General features: G+C 43.7%; 1 protein-coding gene across 1 annotated transcript in view; it reads right to left on the bottom strand.

Moving 5' to 3' along the window:
• Positions 1-1,065, bottom strand: part of LOC132895978 (EMILIN-3) — a 40,569-nt gene extending 39,504 nt beyond the window's left edge. The window contains exon 1 of the mRNA XM_060936705.1: positions 728-1,065. Coding sequence (XP_060792688.1) covers positions 728-888 — 161 coding nt within the window. The 5' untranslated portion in view covers positions 889-1,065. The remainder of the gene's footprint in view (positions 1-727) is intronic.
• Between the last annotated feature and the right edge of the window lie 19,155 nt (positions 1,066-20,220).

Below are 20,220 nucleotides of genomic sequence, written 5' to 3'. Positions count from 1 at the left end.
GTATTAATTAATTCTATGGTATATTTGGTTCTACACACTTTAAAATGGTTCCTTCAGGATTTTTATTTATTTATTTATTTATTTATTTTTGGATGGTTGACCAAAACAAAGCTGCTCACAGTTTTATTTTCTCTTAGGAGATCAATGTTTAACTGCTCTACACTTATGGTTCATTAAGGGTTCTTTGGATGGTTAACAGTTCAACAGTATTTGGGGGGGCTATTCCCAGAGGGTTTTGGTCAGTCTTTTACACTTTTAGGGGAAAAATGTTCCTTAAAAGTTTTTTTTTTTGATGGTTTTGATGGTTCCTTAAGGTTTCTCTGAATGGTTAATTGATTTGTTTAGTGTTCTACCTTTCTAAGAAAAGTGGTTCCTTCAGACTTATGAAGACGGTTAACTGTTTGATGCTTTATTTTAGAGGGAAAAAAAGACATACATGACACATTTGGTTTTTTTGAGAACTCTGAAAGGTTCTATGTCCACTACTACCTCCTGTACATTAGAGTGCTTTGGTGGCAGAGATGGTTGTGAGTAGAACCCTTCAAAAAGCTATCAAAAGAACCCTTAACGAACCCTTTTAGCTTGATATTTTTAGCACAACATTGAAGAAGCGAACATCAGATGCCAAAGATTTAGGCTAGACCTAAAATCAAAACGTGCACACGCTTTGTATTTTTTTTTCACTGAATTATTTCTATAGAATCCTCTAGAGATTGGGGGTACTTACTTGTGGCGAGTCATGGGTTTGCCTGGGTTAAAATGTGGCCCAGCACCAGCCTTGTACAGATTAAATCTGTAGGGGTTTCCATAGAATGTTCCCTTGGCATCCACCAAAGTGAGTCCCAGTAAAAGAGGCAGCAGAGCGAGGCAGCAAAGTGCACACGTCATATTTCAGATGAGAACTGAGTGAAGGATGGAGGGTTCTGTGCTTCTGAGGTTCTGCGGTGTGAGAACCAGCTGTGTGTAGTCATGAGGAGTTTATTTTATTGATTAGATCCTCCAGTGAAGCATGCACTCCTTCAGACACAGGAGGAGTACAGCTCCCGGTGAAACATCTGCTGCTCTAGAGCCATCCTTTCTGCATCCAAGAACCTCTGAGTGTCCTTTAAGGAAAGAGTTGGAACGTGAGAAGAAGAGAAGTGGTGAGGAAAGCAGAGCAAGAAAGAGGAGAAGGAGGAAAGGAACAGCAGGTATGTACAGGAGACGGGATGGAAGTGTTGTGATGGGGTCAGCACTCGCTCTCTCTCTTTATGTTACAGTCAGCTGTGTGTGTGTGTGTGTGTGTGTGTGTGTGTAAGAGTGTGTGTGTGAGGTTGGGCTACCAGCAGCAGTTTGCTCGTGACTCCCCCAATAGGGGCCGGCTGCCAGATTTGCATAACCCTCCCTCAGTGTAAGCCAACACGAGACAGTCTGGTGTGTGTGTGTGTGTGTGTGTGTGTCACTTGGTCTTTCCCTCTCTCGGTCCCTCTTTCCCTTTAGTCAAGCAGTTGAAGATCAACAACATAAAGCAGCAAAACATCTCAAAAGTTCTTGAAAAGTTTGCTCCAGTTCAACATTGCATAGATCACTCCTTCTATCCATAACTGTTTTGAAATAAAAACAAAAACCGAGAAAAGTTTCCATTTTATTTCTGCAAAGCAAGCTGCAGATTGTTTTATATCAAAATATCAAACAAACATCTGCATCCCGAATCAGCTGTTTGTTTTTCATTTTCCATTTCCATTTTTACAGTAAGGTGTGAAATACAAAAAAAAAGAAAAAAAAAGAAAATCAAAGAAAAGGTCACCAGCAGGGGGCGGTATGAAGGTTTGGGGAGGGAATACGCAGGCAAAACAGCTAAAATACATTTGAAAGAAATCGTTGGAGCCGAATACGAGTGTCATAATTAAAAGCATTCGATGATGTAATGATGAGAGATATTTGGCGATGAGCGTCCACACATCACTGGCCACGTCCATTTCAACAAGGGTGTGCTTTCTTTTGGAACAAAACTGATAAACTGTTAAATTATACAATACATCTATAATAATAATAATAATAATAATAATAATTATTATTATTATTATTATTATTATTATTATTTCAACTTATATAGTGTCTTTATCACATCCAAGGTCACTTTTCAATTACAAAAAAAAAAAGTCCACCAAAAGAGGGCCAGGATGTAATTCCACTGGCGTAGCTGCCCAAAAGGCACACAAAGGGAAATCCCACACCGCCTGCACAGCCGCTGTGACGCTACCGAGCAACATCGCTCAGAACACCGCGTCAAGTACGGAAGCACCGGTGCACAGAGCGCTGGACAACCCCGATGTTAAGAGAGCAGCAAGCTCACTGCAGTCCATAGCGAGGAGCACAGGCATCACCCACGGCGGACCAAGGCCTGGAGGGAACCGACACCCAAAACTGGGTTGAGAGCTACACCACAACCAGCAGACAAAACATTCACACAAAGAACAAACATCAAACCATACAAACACAAAAAAGAAAAAATAAATAAATAAATAAAAAGCTCCAGTGAGAAGCTTATATAACATAACATCTTTTATTGTTTTCGCGGTCCAAATCCTGCGCTCTGATTGGCTGGCGAGCGGGTCCGTATCCTATGGTACGGACCCGAGTTACGGACCCCGGTTACGGACCTCTGGTGACTCACTCGTTCACAACAACAACAAACATAGTAGCATTTTTTGTCATTTATCTTTTTTATAAGATTTATTTATAAATTATCAAAAATCTTATAAATTTTTGCCAGCGTTTCTCAGGAGAATAGCATTAATTTTACAGCATGGATAGCGATAACAACAGTGTTCACAGTGAAAGCGAGTTTTACTCCCCTGAGGAAGAAGAAATAAAAGAAAACATTTCAGGAGAAAGCTAAAAACCTGTATCTGTTGCTAACGCCGAGCAAAAACATGGCTGAATCCTGAATGACTCCTATTTGTATAAATAGGGGACTACATAGGCGTCAAAATGTAGTTTTTTTCCTGCCATGGAAGTGCACTTGTATACCGAGGAGGAAGCCATTTGCATTACAGCCATGAATGAGGATTCAAAATGGCAGCTCGGCTCGGTTTTCCCTTTCGGGCGCTCTCGTTTTCTGTTAGAATTTGGTAAAGAAAAAAATAAATATATTATTTACCAGCTTAAGGTCGGTCCGTATGGTGAAATACCGTGACCTCGGCCTTGAATACTGACCTCCGCCCAGAGGGCCTCGCTCAGTACTTTCAAGACCTCAGTCACGGTATTTCACCATACGAACCAACCTTAAGCTGGTAAGTAACATACATTTCTTCTCGCTTTCTTTCCGTTACTGTAGTCACTCTTTCATGTTTCATTCGCACACTCACATCCTCCATCGTTCTCTTCTGTTTCAAATTTGTATCCCACAATGTCTTGCGTGAACGGGGAAAGCCCACCACGTGATGTGATGCATGATGTAGTATCTTGAATTGGGTCATGGTGAAGCAGGAAAAAATAGCGGAGCCATGTGGACATAAATTCATTAATTGTTCTCATCTCATCTCATTATCTGTAGCCGCTTTATCCTGTTCTACAGGGTCGCAGGCGAGCTGGATCCTATCCCAACTGACTACGGGCGAAAGGCGGGGTACACCCTGTACAAGTCGCCAGGTCATCACAGGGCTGACACATAGACACAGACAACCATTCACACTCACATTCACACCTACGCTCAATTTAGAGTCACCAGTTAACCTAACCTGCATGTCTTTGGACTGTGGGGGAAACCGGAGCACCCGGAGGAAACCCACGCGGACACGGGGAGAACATGCAAACTCCGCACAGAAAGGCCCTCGCCGGCCACGGGGCTCGAACCCAGGACCTTCTTGCTGTGAGGCAACAGCGCTAACCACTACACCACCGTGCCGCCCCATTAACTGTTCTATTTTTTAAAAAAACTGGAAGTCTGATTCGAATTCAGTAGCTTTTGGTCACTAAACAAAAATAATCAGATGTTGGGAAAATTCTTTTTATGACCTACACTTGAAAAATCTGAAAGGCAGTCTACCTTTAAAAGTTCCAGCTTCACTTCTAACTGTTTCAAAGTGCTGACACTGGAGACTCCTTCCAGAAATATTGCATAAATAAACACGTTTCTCCTTCAAGAAAACTTCACCATATACATGAATGAGCTGTTACTATAGAAACTGTAACGTATCAGAACATATTGCAGCTGCATTATTACTCACTCCAGTTATTTGAAGATGCTCTTAGCGTCTTAGCATCATAATCCTCCAGCTAGCTAACCTTGTTCACGTTAGATACGTTTGCCTGCTTGAATAAAATTTCGAAGAAAGTGATAATTCCACCTGTACAGCTTTTAGACCAGCAGTGAACTTGCCCTCAAACTTTCCGGCATTTTTAATAAAGATAGTGCAGAAATGTTCCTGATGATTTTTAGTCATTTGTTATTTATTTAATGGCTTAAAAATGACACATTTAAAGCACACTTGATTTTTCATTCATACATTTCCACTTCATACCTCGAAGTCTTCGCAATCAGTTCCAGATTTGCTCTTTTTTTTCTTCCCCCCCCTTCCACACTTCTGCCCTCCAGCTCTCTCTTCCTCTAATCCCACATCTATAAATCTCACTCAGGTGCTGAAACACGTTTCGCTTTCAGGCGTCTCCACCGCTTCATTCCACACCAGGCCTCCGAAGCCAAACGAGAAGCGATTAAAAGCCACATTTTCCACTAAAGCTGCTTTTACACATCGACCTTCATCACTCAGGTTACTGCAATCGAATGAAAACTGGAAAAAAAATGTTTCACTGGAAATGTAAATTTACTAAAGGATCCTGAGAGCAGTTTATAAAGTAGAGTTAGACACCAGAGCTGGAATTAATTAAGAGTATTTTTATCAGGGTCAGATTTTTTTGTGTGTGTGTTTAATGAATTAAATACAAGCAACTTATAATATACTGATCAACATCTTAATGTTGGTGAGGTCATATGTTTTTTTTCCTAAACTTATTATTCATTGCATTCATATTATATAAGCCACTGTAATTTCTCATCTCATCATCTGTAACCGCTTTATCCTGTTCTACAGGGTCGCAGGCGAGCTGGATCCTATCCCAGCTGACTACGGGTGAAAGGCGGGGTTCACCCTGGACAAGTCGCCAGGTCATCACAGGGCTGACACATAGACACAGACAACCATTCACACTCACATTCACACCTACGCTCAATTTAGAGTCACCAGTTAACCTAACCTGCATGTCTTTGGACTGTGGGGGAAACCGGAGCACCCGGAGGAAACCCACGCGGACACGGGGAGAACATGCAAACTCCACACAGAAAGGCCCTCGCCGGCCACGGGGCTCGAACCCGGACCTTCTTGCTGTGAGGCGACAGCGCTAACCACTACACCACCGTGCCGCCTGGCAAAAACATGAATAAATTAATTTAATTTGTGCTCTTTTTTTTACTCCATTTTCATTACTTTCAGACGCAACATTTCTCCATTTAGATTTTTTTTTTACTATTATGATCATTTTTTTCTCTTCAGGACTCGAGGACCTTTCTGATCCATGAGGACATTATTCACAAAACCATCCTGTGTGTAACCTGAAATATGTGAATATGTAAAAATTAAAAAAAGTAAAAAAAATGTAGGTGTTCATATAAACAGAAGGTCAGACAGAGACACAGCAGGAGCAAACAGCCAGTGTGTGTTTACTGATAAAACAAAAGCGAGCACGTTACTGCAGTGAGAGGTTCTCATTATTTACACGCTGGCATTTACCCTGAAGTCACGAGTCACTGTTAGGAAGAAAGAAAGCCAATTTAGTGCTGAGTTTGTATGAAAGGTTGCAGAGAACCTGCAGAGAACTGCTCTACTTCAGTATTATTTTGGAGTATTTATACTTTACATAAGTATTAAGTTAGGGTGGCACGGTGGTGTAGTTGACCAAGTATATTATTTTTGTCTCATTTGTTTAACTGGGTTCTCTTTACCTACTTTTAGGATTTGTGTGAAAATCTGATGATGTTTTAGGTCATATTTATGCAGAAATATAGAAAATTCTAAAGGGTTCACAAACTTTCAAGCACCACTGTACGTCAGTTACGTCGCTACGTTTGCATAAACCTTGGCGTGAATATCAAAGCAAAAACAACACGGAAGAAGCAGCAGCAACAACAATAATAATAATAATAATAATAATAATAATAATAATGGCTGACTTCGCGTTTGTACAGCTGCGGCTTCTCGTCGCTTAAAAATGGCGATCTTCCACGGTCTTGCTATTGTTGTTGGTCTTAACAACTCCGCCCCCCCGCTGACGTAAGCGGTTCTTTCCTCTGGCCCAGCAGAGAGTTGGTGCTAGCCTGGAACCGGTTTTTCTGGCCCCAGAGCCAGTTCTTTGTCAGTGGAAACAGAAAACCCAGTTCCAAACTAAGCACTGGCCCCGAACCAGCCCTGGAACTGCTTTGGTGGAAAAGGGGCAACAGGCGTTGATTTTAAACCAGCTGTAATTGAAATAGTGAATATACATTGATACCAGCACACACACACACACACACACACACACACACACACACACACACACACACACACACACTCACTCCCCGGCCACTTTAATAGGAACTTCTTGTTGTTGATTCTAAGATCCCTGTTCTTGGCTGCAGGAGTGAAACCCAATGTGTTCTTCTGATCTGCTGTTGCTTTTCTGCTCACCACAGTTGTAAAGAGTGATTATATGAGTTACTATATCCTTCCTGGAAAAAAAGCTCAAACCACCTCAAATCTGTCCATTTTCTGATCTCTGACCCTCTCTTATCAACAAGGCGTTTGTTTCCCCCCACAGAACTGTCGCTCACTCACTCAGTGTTTTTTGTTTTCCGCACCATTCTGTGTAAACTCTAGAGACTGTTGTGTGTGAAAACCCCAGGAGGAGATCAGCAGCTTCTGAAATACTCAAACCAAAAATACTCATCTGGCTCAAACCAACACCCATACCACAGTGAGAGACAGAAAGTCACACTTCACTGTGAGATCATAATTTTTCCCGTTCTGATGTTTGAACATTGTGAACATTAACTGAAGCTGTTGATTTGGATTGGCTGATTAGAGAACTGCATCAAACAGCAGGTGGACCTAATAAAGTGGCCAGCGAGTGTAAGTTACACTACTTTGCTAATGTTGACTCTTTGCTAATGGCAGCTTCGACCAGCATTGATTCCAGTAGCTCACGTAATTGGCTCAGCAGTAAGTCACCTTCTCACTAATGGTAAATCGATGCTTGCAGGCAAAATAACATATTTGCTTTAAAACAAAAATAATTGTCTAATAATTTTGGATGAATAATAAAAATTACTTTGCATATGAAAACAATTAACTTAATTTCATCACTTAAAAATATTGACTTTTTTTAAAAATACTTGACTACATTTAAAAGTAGTACAACCCCGATTCCAAAAAAGTTGGGACAAAGTACAAATTGTGAATAATAACGGAATGCAATAATTTATAAATCTCAAAAACTGATATTGTATTCACAATAGAACATAGACAACATATCAAATGTCGAAAGTGAGATATTTTGAAATTTCATGCCAAATATTAGCTTATTTGAAATTTCATGACAGCAACACATCTCAAAAAAGTTGGGACAGGGGCAATAAGAGGCTGGAAAAGTTAAAGGTACAAAAAAGGAACAGCTGGAGGACCAAATTGCAACTCATTAGGTCAATTGGCAATAGGTCATTAACATGACTGGGTATAAAAAGAGCATCTTGGAGTGGCAGCGGCTCTCAGAAGTAAAGATGGGAAGACGATCACCAATCCCCCTAATTCTGCGCCGACAAATAGTGGAGCAATATCAGAAAGGAGTTCGACAGTGTAAAATTGCAAAGAGTTTGAACAGATCATCATCTACAGTGCATAATATCATCAAAAGATTCAGAGAATCTGGAAGAATCTCTGTGCGTAAGGGTCAAGGCCGGAAAACCATACTGGGTGCCCGTGATCTTCGGGCCCTTAGACGGCACTGCATCACATACAGGCATGCTTCTGTATTGGAAATCACAAAATGGGCTCAGGAATATTTCCAGAGAACATTATCTGTGAACACAATTCACCGTGCCATCCGCCGTTGCCAGCTAAAACTCTATAGTTCAAAGAAGAAGCCGTATCTAAACATGATCCAGAAGCGCAGACGTCTTCTCTGGGCCAAGGCTCATTTAAAATGGACTGTGGCAAAGTGGAAAACTGTTCTGTGGTCAGACAAATCAAAATTTGAAGTTCTTTATGGAAATCAGGGACGGCATGTCATTCGGACTAAAGAGGAGAAGGACGACCCAAGTTGTTATCAGCGCTCAGTTCAGAAGCCTGCATCTCTGTGCTCCTCCTACTCAAGCGAGTAGGACACTTTTTTGCTTTGCTCCTGCTTTCTTGATCTTTATTTCTATACTTTACTTTCTCATTTAATTTCCACTATTTTTTTCATTTTATTTTTCATCTTTATAAGCTTTTAATTTAATTTTAATTTCATTTCCACTATTTTTTCATTTTATTTTTCATCTTTATAAGATAAGTTAGCTTTTAAAACAAAATGCCAGGGGGCAAAAAAATCCTGCAGAAAATGCATAGGACTAGAACAGAGGATTTCTATCCTGGAATCAAAGATTGATGCTCTGCCAAAGATGGACGAATTAAAAGTGATATCTCAGGAAAGGAGTACAGAAACAGTGGCTGAGAATGCAGAGATTGCACTCCGACAGACCGATGGCATTGCAGATCGAGTGGATGAATTCATCGATCAAGCTGGGCAAAATGTGAGTACAGAAAACTGGCAAATGATGGGTGGCAAGCCCAAAAATAAAAACAGAAGAGTAATTACCTCAACACCAGCTCGTTCTACAAATTACAATAGGATTTACAATCCTATGGAAAATCCACAGCCCATAAGGCTTCAGAACAAATTTGAATGCCTCAGGGATGTGGAAGAGGATTTTTCAAGCGGACAAACTGTTAGGACTAGGACTGTTTTGGCCTCTAGAGGCCGCTGTTATTTCCTTTTCATGTCGTGTTTATTTTGGCCTCTAGAGGCCGCCACTGTTCCTGTGTTTTGTGTTTGTGTTAATTGCCTAATTATCTTCACCTGTGTCCTTAATTAGTTTGTCTATTTATACCCCTGAGTTCAGTCCTCTTGTCACGGAGTCTTTGTGCTGTTATGTTTATCTCCAGTTTCCTTTGTACTGTGTTTTTTGATCTTCTTAGCTTTTGAATTTTTGCACTTTGCTTTTCTTTTGGATAATACTCTTTGTTTTTTTTTTTTTTTGTCTTTTGTTTTGCCCTGTATATAGTGTATATAGTTTAAATAAACCTTTTGATTCTTTTTCTACTTCCGCCTCACGCCTCTGCATTTGAGTCATCCCCCTGGTGGCCTAGTGGGGGTTTGCTGGATTATCACACCAACGAACCAGGTTCGAATCCCAGCAAAACCCTAACAGAAAGACTCCGTCATGACCGACTCAGCAGAGGCTGCTTCAACTGTCTACCCGGCCAACCTTCAGGGAATTATGGCAGCTTTGACACGCTTCGGAGCGACCATGGACGCTCATGGACGTACGCTCACCAGCCAACGTGAGGCCCTCGCTCGCCACGAGGAACTGCTTCAGCAAATTGGGAAAACCCTGGCACAGCTGACATCTCTGCCTGCATCTCCTGCTCCTGATCCAGTTCCTGCTCCTGATCCAGCTCCCACTCCTGCTCCAGTGCCTCCTGCAATGCTGCCTTCTTCACCTCGCGAACCCAGCCTTCCTGCACCACAGAGGTATGACGGCAAGCACAGTGAGTGCCGAGAGTTCCTTACCCAGTGTCAACTCACCTTTGAGCTTCAGCCTACCACCTACACTACGGATCGCCGCAAGATTGCCTTTGTGATCACCTTATTAGCTGGTAAGGCGCGAGCCTGGGCTACTGCTATCTGGCAAAGACAGGGACCTGAGTGCTTTGATTTCCAGCTGTTTTCTGAAGAGATGCTTCGGGTCTTCGATCAGGCAGACATCAGTACCGACGCAGCCCGAAAGCTCATGTCCATCCGGCAAGGAGGAAGCGTCGCAGATTACGCCATCTCGTTCCGAACACTCGCAGCAGTAAGTGGATGGAACGAGACTGCCCTGGTGTCAGCCTTCCACCATGGTCTGTCTGACCCCATCAAGGACGGTCTGGCCTCTATTGGATGCCCAAGTGACCTCGAAACCCTCATCTCGCATGCTATTCGTCTGGACAACAGGATGAGAGAACGCCACCAAGCCTTGAGCCCCCCCAGCCTCCCTACCTCTACCTGGAGACCGTCTACCTCCTTCAGTGACTGTCCAGAACCCATGCAAGTGGGTCGTACTCGCCTCTCCGCATCTGAGAGGGAGCGCAGAAGGAGGGACAAGTGCTGCATCTACTGTGGCAAGCCTGGTCACTTCCGAGCATCATGTCCCGAACTCTTGGGAAAAGGACCGCCCCGTCCAGCCGAGGGAGGGTTGTGACGGGGCCTACCCTCTCTCCCGGACTCCCTGGCCAAGGAATCTACATCCCGGTCTCCATCTCCTGGGGTGAGTCTGTCCACTCTTGTCAAGCTTTGATAGACTCAGGGGCGGCTGGGAACTTTATGGATATTCACTTCGCCCAAAGCATCAATATTCCGACTGCACCTCTTGAAGTCCCACTGTCTGTGTCTGCCCTCGATGGCCAAGCGTTAGGTGATGGAAGAGTCACCCAAGTTACTTCTCCAGTTTTCCTCCAGTCTCAAGGTCACAAGGAAGAAATATCCCTGCACCTGATTCCTTCACCTGAGTTCCCAGTTATTCTAGGCCTTCCTTGGCTTACTCGCCACAACCCTCGCATAGACTGGGTAACAAGCCAGGTTGTGGAATGGGGCCCTGCATGCCATGCCTCTTGTCTGCTCTCTAGCTCTCCTGTGTCTCCTGCCGAGCCCCCTGATCTCACCGAGTTATCTCAAGTTCCCACAGAGTACTGGGATCTCAAGGAGGTATTCAGCAAGAGCAGGGCCGCCGTTCTTCCTCCGCACCGGGCCTACGACTGTGCCATCGACTTGCTCCCTGGGACTACCCCTCCTCGTGGCAGACTGTTTTCACTCTCTCAGCCAGAACGCAAGGCCATGGAGGAATACCTCAAAGATGCCCTGGTCTCTGGGTTTATTCGACCCTCCACTTCACCTGCTGGAGCCGGCTTCTTCTTTGTCGGCAAGAAGGATGGGGGGCTCCGACCATGTATTGATTACAGGGGCCTGAATAAGATCACTGTGCGCAACCGATATCCCCTTCCGCTGATGTCCACAGCTTTCGACCTGCTCCAAGGCGCCACCGTCTTCACCAAGTTGGACCTACGGAACGCATACCACCTCATCCGTATCCGACAGGGAGACGAGTGGAAGACTGCCTTTAACACCCCGTCTGGGCACTACGAATACCAGGTGATGCCCTTCGGACTCACCAACGCACCAGCTGTTTTTCAGGCCCTAATCAACGACGTCTTAAGGGACATGATTAACCTATACGTTTTTGTCTACCTCGACGACATCCTTATCTTTTCCAAGACCGTGCAGGAGCACCGCCACCATGTCCGCCAGGTTCTCCAGAGGCTGCTACAGAACAATCTGTTCGCCAAGGCCCAGAAATGCGAATTTCATGTTCCCGAGGTCTCCTTTCTGGGATTTATTGTACGGACAGGCCAACTCCAAATGGACCCTGCCAAGACCCTGGCCGTCCGGGATTGGCCTACTCCCAAGTCCGTTAAGGAGGTTCAGCGGTTCTTAGGATTCGCTAACTTCTACCGCAAGTTCATCAGGAACTTCAGTTCTGTGGCAGCACCCATGTCAGACCTCACCAAAGGGACAGGTGGATCTTATGGCTGGTCTCCTCAGGCAGAAAAGGCGTTCAAAGACCTCAAGGACCGCTTCTGCACGGCACCCATTCTGGTTCTCCCGGACACCTCCCAACCATTCATCGTGGAGGTGGACGCCTCGGACAGTGGTGTCGGCGCGGTGCTCTCTCAACGTTCGGAAGGAAAGCTGCACCCCTGCGCTTACTTCTCCCACCGCCTGAGTCCTGCTGAGTCCCGGTACGATGTGGGGGATCGAGAACTGCTAGCGGTCAAACTGGCCCTTGAGGAGTGGAGGCACTGGCTGGAGGGAGCACAACATCCATTCCTGGTTTGGACTGACCACAAGAACCTGGAGTACCTCCAGCAAGCCAAGAGACTGAACCCTCGACAGGCTAGGTGGGCCCTGTTTTTCAGTCGGTTTGACTTCACCCTCTCATACCGCCCCGGCTCCAAGAACACCAAACCTGACGCACTGTCCAGACTGTTCTCTGCCACTAACAGGGAGAATGAAGTCGGGCCTATTATCCCTGTGTCCCGGATTGTGGCCCCTGTTCGCTGGGGTATTGAGGAGGCTGTCCGACGAGCCCAACGCCAGGACCCCGGTCCTGGGACGGGGCCACCAGGCCTCTTGTACGTCCCACATCAAGCCCGGGCCAAGGTTCTCCAGTGGGGTCACTCTTCCCCTCTCACCGCCCACCCGGGAGCTCGGAGGACCCTGGACTTCCTGAAAAGACGCTTCTGGTGGCCTAACATGGAGAAGGAAGTAAGGTCATTTGTCCTGTCCTGTGAGGTTTGCACCAGAACCAAGAACCCACGACAGCGTCCCCAGGGTCTCCTGCATCCTCTGACCATTCCCCGGCGTCCCTGGTCCCACGTGGCAGTCGACTTTATCACGGGTCTCCCTGAGTCACAAGGTAACACGGTCATTTTGGTCTTAGTTGACAGATTCTCCAAGGCCTGCCGCTTCATACCACTGTGCAAACTCCCCTCTGCTCTTGAAACTGCGAAACTTTTGTTTAATCATGTCTTCCGAGTCTTTGGTCTTCCACAGGACATCGTCTCAGACCGAGGGCCCCAGTTCTCCTCCCGAGTGTGGCACGGGTTCTGCAAGGTCATCGGAGCCACTGCCAGCCTCTCCTCTGGGTTTCACCCACAGTCCAATGGTCAGACGGAGAGGCTCAACCAGGACCTGGAAACCACCCTGCGAGGCCTGGCTATGGATAACCCGACATCGTGGAGCACCTGGCTGCCATGGGCGGAGTACGCCCACAACACCCTGCAGTCATCGGCCACCAAGCTGTCGCCATTCCAGTGCCAATTCGGGTTCCAGCCACCTCTGTTCCCGGACCAGGAGGAGGACGCGGGGGTGCCCTCGGTCAACCAATATGTGAGACGGTGTCGCAAGACCTGGAGCAAGGTCAGGAAGACCCTCATACAGACCTCCAGAACCAACCAGACTCAGGCCAACCGCCATAGAAGACCTGCACACGCTTTCTGCCCTGGGCAGCGTGTTTGGCTGTCCACTAAGGACCTTCCACTGCGGGTGGAGAACCGCAAGCTTGCTCCTCGCTACATTGGCCCCTTCAAGGTGGTGCGCAGGGTGAACCCTGTCTCCTACCGGCTCCAGTTGCCCCGGACTCTGAGGATCAACCCCACTTTCCATGTTTCCCTGTTACGGCCCGTACTGACGTCTACATATGCCCCTGCCCCTAGGAACCCCCCACCCCCCCGCATCTTCCAGGGGCAGACTGTGTTCACTGTGAATCGCCTGCTTGACTCCCGCCGGGTCCGCGGCGGGTTGCAATATCTGGTGGACTGGGAGGGCTATGGTCCTGAGGAGCGCTGCTGGGTTCCTGCTCGGGATGTCCTTGATAAAGAACTATGCCGGGACTTCCATTCGGCCCATCCGGATCGCCCTGGGAACGTCAGGAGACGCTCCTAGAGGGGGGGGTCCTGTTAGGACTAGGACTGTTTTGGCCTCTAGAGGCCGCTGTTATTTCCTTTTCATGTCGTGTTTATTTTGGCCTCTAGAGGCCGCCACTGTTCCTGTGTTTTGTGTTTGTGTTAATTGCCTAATTATCTTCACCTGTGTCCTTAATTAGTTTGTCTATTTATACCCCTGAGTTCAGTCCTCTTGTCACGGAGTCTTTGTGCTGTTATGTTTATCTCCAGTTTCCTTTGTACTGTGTTTTTTGATCTTCTTAGCTTTTGAATTTTTGCACTTTGCTTTTCTTTTGGATAATACTCTTTGTTTTTTTTTTTTTTTGTCTTTTGTTTTGCCCTGTATATAGTGTATATAGTTTAAATAAACCTTTTGATTCTTTTTCTACTTCCGCCTCACGCCTCTGCATTTGAGTCATCCCCCTGGTGGCCTAGTGGGGGTTTGCTGGATTATCACACCAACGAACCAGGTTCGAATCCCAGCAAAACCCTAACACAAACACATCGTAAAAAGAGATCGCACCAAGATCGAAGAGCTGTGGGAAAAGGCAAAAAGCTGCTTGTAACATCACCTGATCCCACAGCCCTTGTTCTTGGTGATTCCACTGTAAGACATTTAAAAGGTCATGGGATGATTATTTGCTGCCTTCCAAATGCATCCATCTCTGACACCAAAGACAGCATTTTGAAACTCATGTCCGAGCATAAAACTATCAAACGTATTGTTGTGCATGTGGGAGCAAATGATGTTTTCAGAGAACAGCTGTTTGTCCAAGATGATTTCAGAAAACTTTTTTCTGATCTCTATAAGACTGGAATACAATCTTTTATTAGTGGCCCACTCCCAGCAAGAGGAAGTTTTGCATTTTCTCGACTCTTCAGTCTTAACACCTGGCTTGGAAAAACTTGTTTTTCATTTGGTATGAACTTCATAGACAATTTTAACCTTTTCTGGAATCACAGAGAATTCTTCAAGCCAAATAGCACTGAACTCAGCTGGATTGGAGCCAAAGTCTTAGTAGACCATTACAGACTTGCAATCTTTTCTCAGCCAGCATTGAGGAAAACAGTTGATCAGATGTCGCAGACTGACATAGTTACAAAAAACAATACCTCTGCAAAGCCAAAACAATCATCTTTGCAAGTCGTCATCAAGGACACACAGACATCTGACCTGCCAGACTGCCAAGATTCAAAGACAGACTGCCAAAAATCAGAGACAAACTGCCATACAAAGAACTCACCGATTTCTCGCTCTTCTGACTTCACTGCGCCATCTCCATCTCCCACCCGCATGGATTTCCCTAATAGTATGCAAAGATTGCTCCCAATGGCTACACTCTCTTTTTCCAACCCAAATCTGTCGCGACAAGCAGTGTACCCAGTTCATCAAAACTGTGTTCACCCAGGACTTTCAGCTGGCTACAAATCTTTTTCACCATCTAAAAGATACATGTCATCTCCAATCCTTTCACCCTCAAACCAAATGGAACATTTAGAAAGTCTTGTTTGATGTACTCTGGGTCCCTGCAAATGGGTGTAGTTTTGAAAACCAGCTGAGACCCAATATGCCTATGCCATTCTCTATTCCTGTGTTGATAAGAAATAGAAAACATAGAGCACATTTAACCCAGGGGGTAAACCAATCTAATCTCCTTCCTGTTTTAAAACAACATCAGAGTGCACAAGCAGATATTACTTCTAGACTTTCTGTAAAGCTAGCTCTTCTGAACGTTAGATCACTTTCAAACAAGTCATTTTTTTAAATTAATGATCTTATCTGCAAACATGGCGGCATGGTGGTGTAGTGGTTAGCGCTGTCGCCTCACAGCAAGAAGGTCCTGGGTTTGAGCCCCGTGGCTGGCGAGGGCCTTTCTGTGTGGAGTTTGCATGTTCTCCCCGTGTCCGCGTGGGTTTCCTCCGGGTGCTCCGGTTTCCCCCACAGTCCAAAGACATGCAGGTTAGGTTAACTGGTGACTCTAAATTGAGCGTAGGTGTGAATGGTTGTCTGTGTCTATGTGTCAGCCCTGTGATGACCTGGCGACTTGTCCAGGGTGTACCCCGCCTTTCGCCCATAGTCAGCTGGGATAGGCTCCAGCTTGCCTGTGACCCTGTAGAAGGATAAAGCGGCTAGAGATAATGAGATGAGATGAGATCTGCAAACACAATCTTGATTTTTTGCTTCTAACTGAAACTTGGCTGGATCAAGCAAATAGTGCTACCACCCTTATTGAAGCAGCTCCCCCAAATGTTAATTTTTTGAATGTTACCCAACAAGGGAAAGGTGGAGGGATTGCAAATATATTCAAAGTCTCTTTTCAATGTAAACAATCCTCACTTGGTGATTTTACATCCTTTGAACACTTATGTGCACTTGTTACATGCTCTCCTAACATATTATTATTAACTATTTACAGGCCTCCGAGACATTCAGCCAAAGTTTTTCTGGAAGAGTTTGGTGAACTGTTGTCAGTCATTTGCTTAGAGTTTGATTGTCTTATTATATCTGGGGATTTTAACTTGCATGTAGATAATCCTGAAAACACTTATGCCAAAGAACTACTTGCACTTATTGACAACTTCAACCTAGTACAACATGTACAGGGGCCGACCCACTCTCGTGGTCATACCCTTGACCTCGTCATCACAAAGGGTCTTACTGTTTCTACTACTGTTGTTGACCTGGCCTTATCTGATCATTTTTGTGTTTTCTCTGATGTTTCTATGTCTCCTCACATTCAGAACAGCTCAACGACTATGGGTAGGAGAGTCATAAAAGACAACACGTGTTCTCTTTGAGCAAGCTCTCTCTCAGAACTCAACCAAAATGTCAGACTCTGTAGATGATTTACTGGAAATTTTTAATTTAAATATGACCCAAATTATGGATGAAATTGCTCCATTCAAAATCAAAAGAGTCAATGATAAGCAGAAAGCACCATGGAAGCAATACCCAGCTGTTAAACTGCTAAAGAGAGAATGTAGAAAGACTGAAAGAAAATGGCGCAAATCTAAACTTCACATCCATTATCAAATCCATAAAGAGATGCTTTGTAATTATAATTATGAAATTCATAAAGCAAGACAGTCTTTCTTCTCCAACATCATCAACAGGAATATGAACAATGCCCGTGTGCTATTTTCAACAGTAGAGAAGCTAACTAATCCCCCACCACAATTAGCACCTGAACTTCTCTCAGTTAATAAATGCAATGAGTTTGCATCCTTCTTCAAAGGTAAAATTGATAAAATACGGCAGAATATTGCTCATAATATATCTCAGTTGCAAAAAATTGAAAAACTGCAATCACCAATGACACAGATAGATAACTTCAACGCAATGTCAGAATTTTGTTTAATTGATTATGAGACTCTTGAAAAAACTGTACAAAATCTCAGTTCCTCAACATCTGAATTGGACATTCTGCCCACCAACTTTTTTAAGTCTGTTCTTCATCTTATAATTACAGATGTGCTTCAAATTATAAATACATCCCTAGAGACTGGCGTTGCTCCTGTGTCCCTGAAAAAAGCCGTTGTAAAGCCCCTACTTAAAAAAAATAATCTGGATCCTTCAGTATTAAATAACTACAGGCCAATATCAAATTTACCATTCATCGGGAAAATCCTTGAAAAAATTGTCTTCAATCAATTAACTGCCTTCTTGATATCAAACAGCCGTTTTGATAATTTTCAGTCAGGATTTCGTGCCAATCATAGCACTGAAACAGCGCTGATTAAAGTTATAAATGACATACGTCTTAATACTGATGCAGGCAAAACATCGGTCCTGGTATTACTGGACCTCAGTGCAGCTTTTGATACTGTTGATCACAACATACTGCTATATCGACTTGAACACTGGGTTGGGTTGACTGGTAAAGTTATCAATTGCTTAAATTCATACTTAAAAGATAGAAGCTTCTTTGTTACCATGGGAAATTGTTCCTCAACGTCAATGTCCTTGACCTGTGGTGTCCCCCAGGGGTCGATTCTTGGACCATTACTATTCAACCTTTATATGCTCCCACTTGGGCAAATTATCAATAACAATTCAATTTTGTATCACTGCTATGCAGATGACACCCAAATTTATTTTGCTTTATCACCTAATGATTATGCCCCCCTTGAATGTCTCTACCAGTGTATCGATCAAATCAACAACTGGATGTCACAAAATTTTCTTCAGCTGAACACAGATAAAACAGAAGTAATTCTATTTGGAAAAAAAGATGAAAGACTCAGGATTACCACTATTCTTGACACAAAAGGGATTAAAACTAAAGAAATGGTTAAAAATCTTGGTGTTTTCATTGACAGCGAGCTAAACTTTGACAGTCACATGAAAGCAATCACTAAAACGGCATTTTATCACCTAAAAAACATTTCCAAACTAAGAGGACTTATGTCAAAAAATGATCTGGAAAAACTGATACATGCCTTCATCTCTAGTAGGGTTGATTACTGCAATGGCCTTTTCACAGGCCTGCCAAAAAAGACCATCAAACGACTTCAGCTGGGTCAAAATGCAGCGGCGAGGGTTCTCACACGAACAAAAAGAACAGAGCACATTACTCCAATTCTAAGGTCCCTTCACTGGCTTCCAGTGAGCTACAGAATTGACTTTAAAGCATTGCTGCTGGTGTACAAATCTTTAAATGGTACAGGGCCCAATTACCTCTCTGATATGTTGCAGCGGCCTAACCCAATCAGATCTACCAGATCGCAACAGAAAAATTTACTATTAAAACCTGTTGTTAAAACAAAGTGTGGTGAAGCAGCTTTTAGCTACTATGCAGTGCAGCTATGGAACCAACTGCCAGAGGACATTAAAAATGCTCCTGCTGTTGGCAGCTTCAAATCTAGGTTAAAGACCAAGCTGTTTTCAGATGCTTTCTGTTAAATAATTAATATTGTCTTCTTTACATGTTTTATAATCTTTACTTTTACAGTCTCTGCATGTTTCAAATTTTACTTAACTTTTATTCTATTTTATTCTGCTGTTTTTCCCCCCTATTTGAACTTCTACTTCATTTTATTATTTTATTTCTACTATTGTTTAATTCTTATTATATTTCTTCCCATTTATTTTATGTAATTTTATTCTCTATTGTTTACTGTTTTGCTTTTACTTCTGTAAAGCACAGTGAACTGCCACTGTGTATGAAATGTGCTATATAAATAAACTTGCCTTGCCTTGCCTTGCCTTGCCTGATGGTATGGGGTTGCATTAGTGCGTGTGGCATGGGCAGCTTACACATCTGGAAAGACACCATCAATGCTGAAAGGTATATCCAGGTTCTAGAGCAACATATGCTCCTATCCAGACGACGTCTCTTTCAGGGAAGACCTTGCATTTTCCAACATGACAATGCCAAACCACATACTGCATCAATTACAGCATCATGGCTGCGTAGAAGAAGGGTCCGGGTACTGAACTGGCCAGCCTGCAGTCCAGATCTTTCACCCATAGAAAACATTTGGCGCATCATAAAACGGAAGCTACGACAAAAAAGACCTAAGACAGTTGAGCAACTAGAATCCTACATTAGACAAGAATGGGTTAACATTCCTATCCCTAAACTTGAGCAACTTGTCTCCTCAGTCCCCAGACGTTTACAGACTGTTGTAAAGAGAAAAGGGGATGTCTCACAGTGGGAAACATGGCCTTGTCCCAACTTTTTTGAGATGTGTTGTTGTCATGAAATTTAAAATCACCTAATTTTTCTCTTTAAATGATACATTTTCTCAGTTTAAACATTTGATATTTCATCTATGTTCTATTCTGAATAAAATATGGAATTTTGAAACTTCCACATCATTGCATTCTGTTTTTATTTACAATTTGTACTTTGTCCCAACTTTTTTGGAATCGGGGTTGTACATGTTTTTTACTTTTACTTGAGTACATTTTTGGAGTACGTTTAAGAAAAAAAACTGTCTGAAATTATAAATCAATACTGAGGTCGGGTTCTGTAGTCTGTAGAACCCTGTACAGTTCTCCAGAGGAACATCTCAGAGATCTGAAGTTGTTGAAGTCGTTTATGGAAGAAGAGTTACTGCAGTAAAAGAGGTATCGCTGAGTCAGTAAAGGTAAAGAGAACATGATGGTCAACGTCAGTCACTGGAAACTAATCAATGACAAAAGCAGAAGCATGTAATGACTGTAAACTTGTCTTTCATTCCATCCATCCTTCCAGCTTCATTCCTTCTTTGCTTGTGAAAAAATTCCATTGCAAAAATAACATGCCATATGAAAGAACAAATTTTATTTCTTTCTTTTACTCTTCCTCTATCTATCTATCTATCTATCTATCTATCCTCCATTCTCATCTCATTATCTGTAGCCGCTTTATCCTGTTCTACAGGGTCGCAGGCAAGCTGGATCCTATCCCAGCTGACTACGGGC

Source organism: Neoarius graeffei, chromosome 13 (assembly GCF_027579695.1).
Source record: "Neoarius graeffei isolate fNeoGra1 chromosome 13, fNeoGra1.pri, whole genome shotgun sequence".
Taxonomy (NCBI): domain Eukaryota; kingdom Metazoa; phylum Chordata; class Actinopteri; order Siluriformes; family Ariidae; genus Neoarius; species Neoarius graeffei.
The sequence above is the reverse complement of the archived record's forward strand: the minus strand, read 5'-3'. Positions and strand labels throughout refer to the sequence as shown.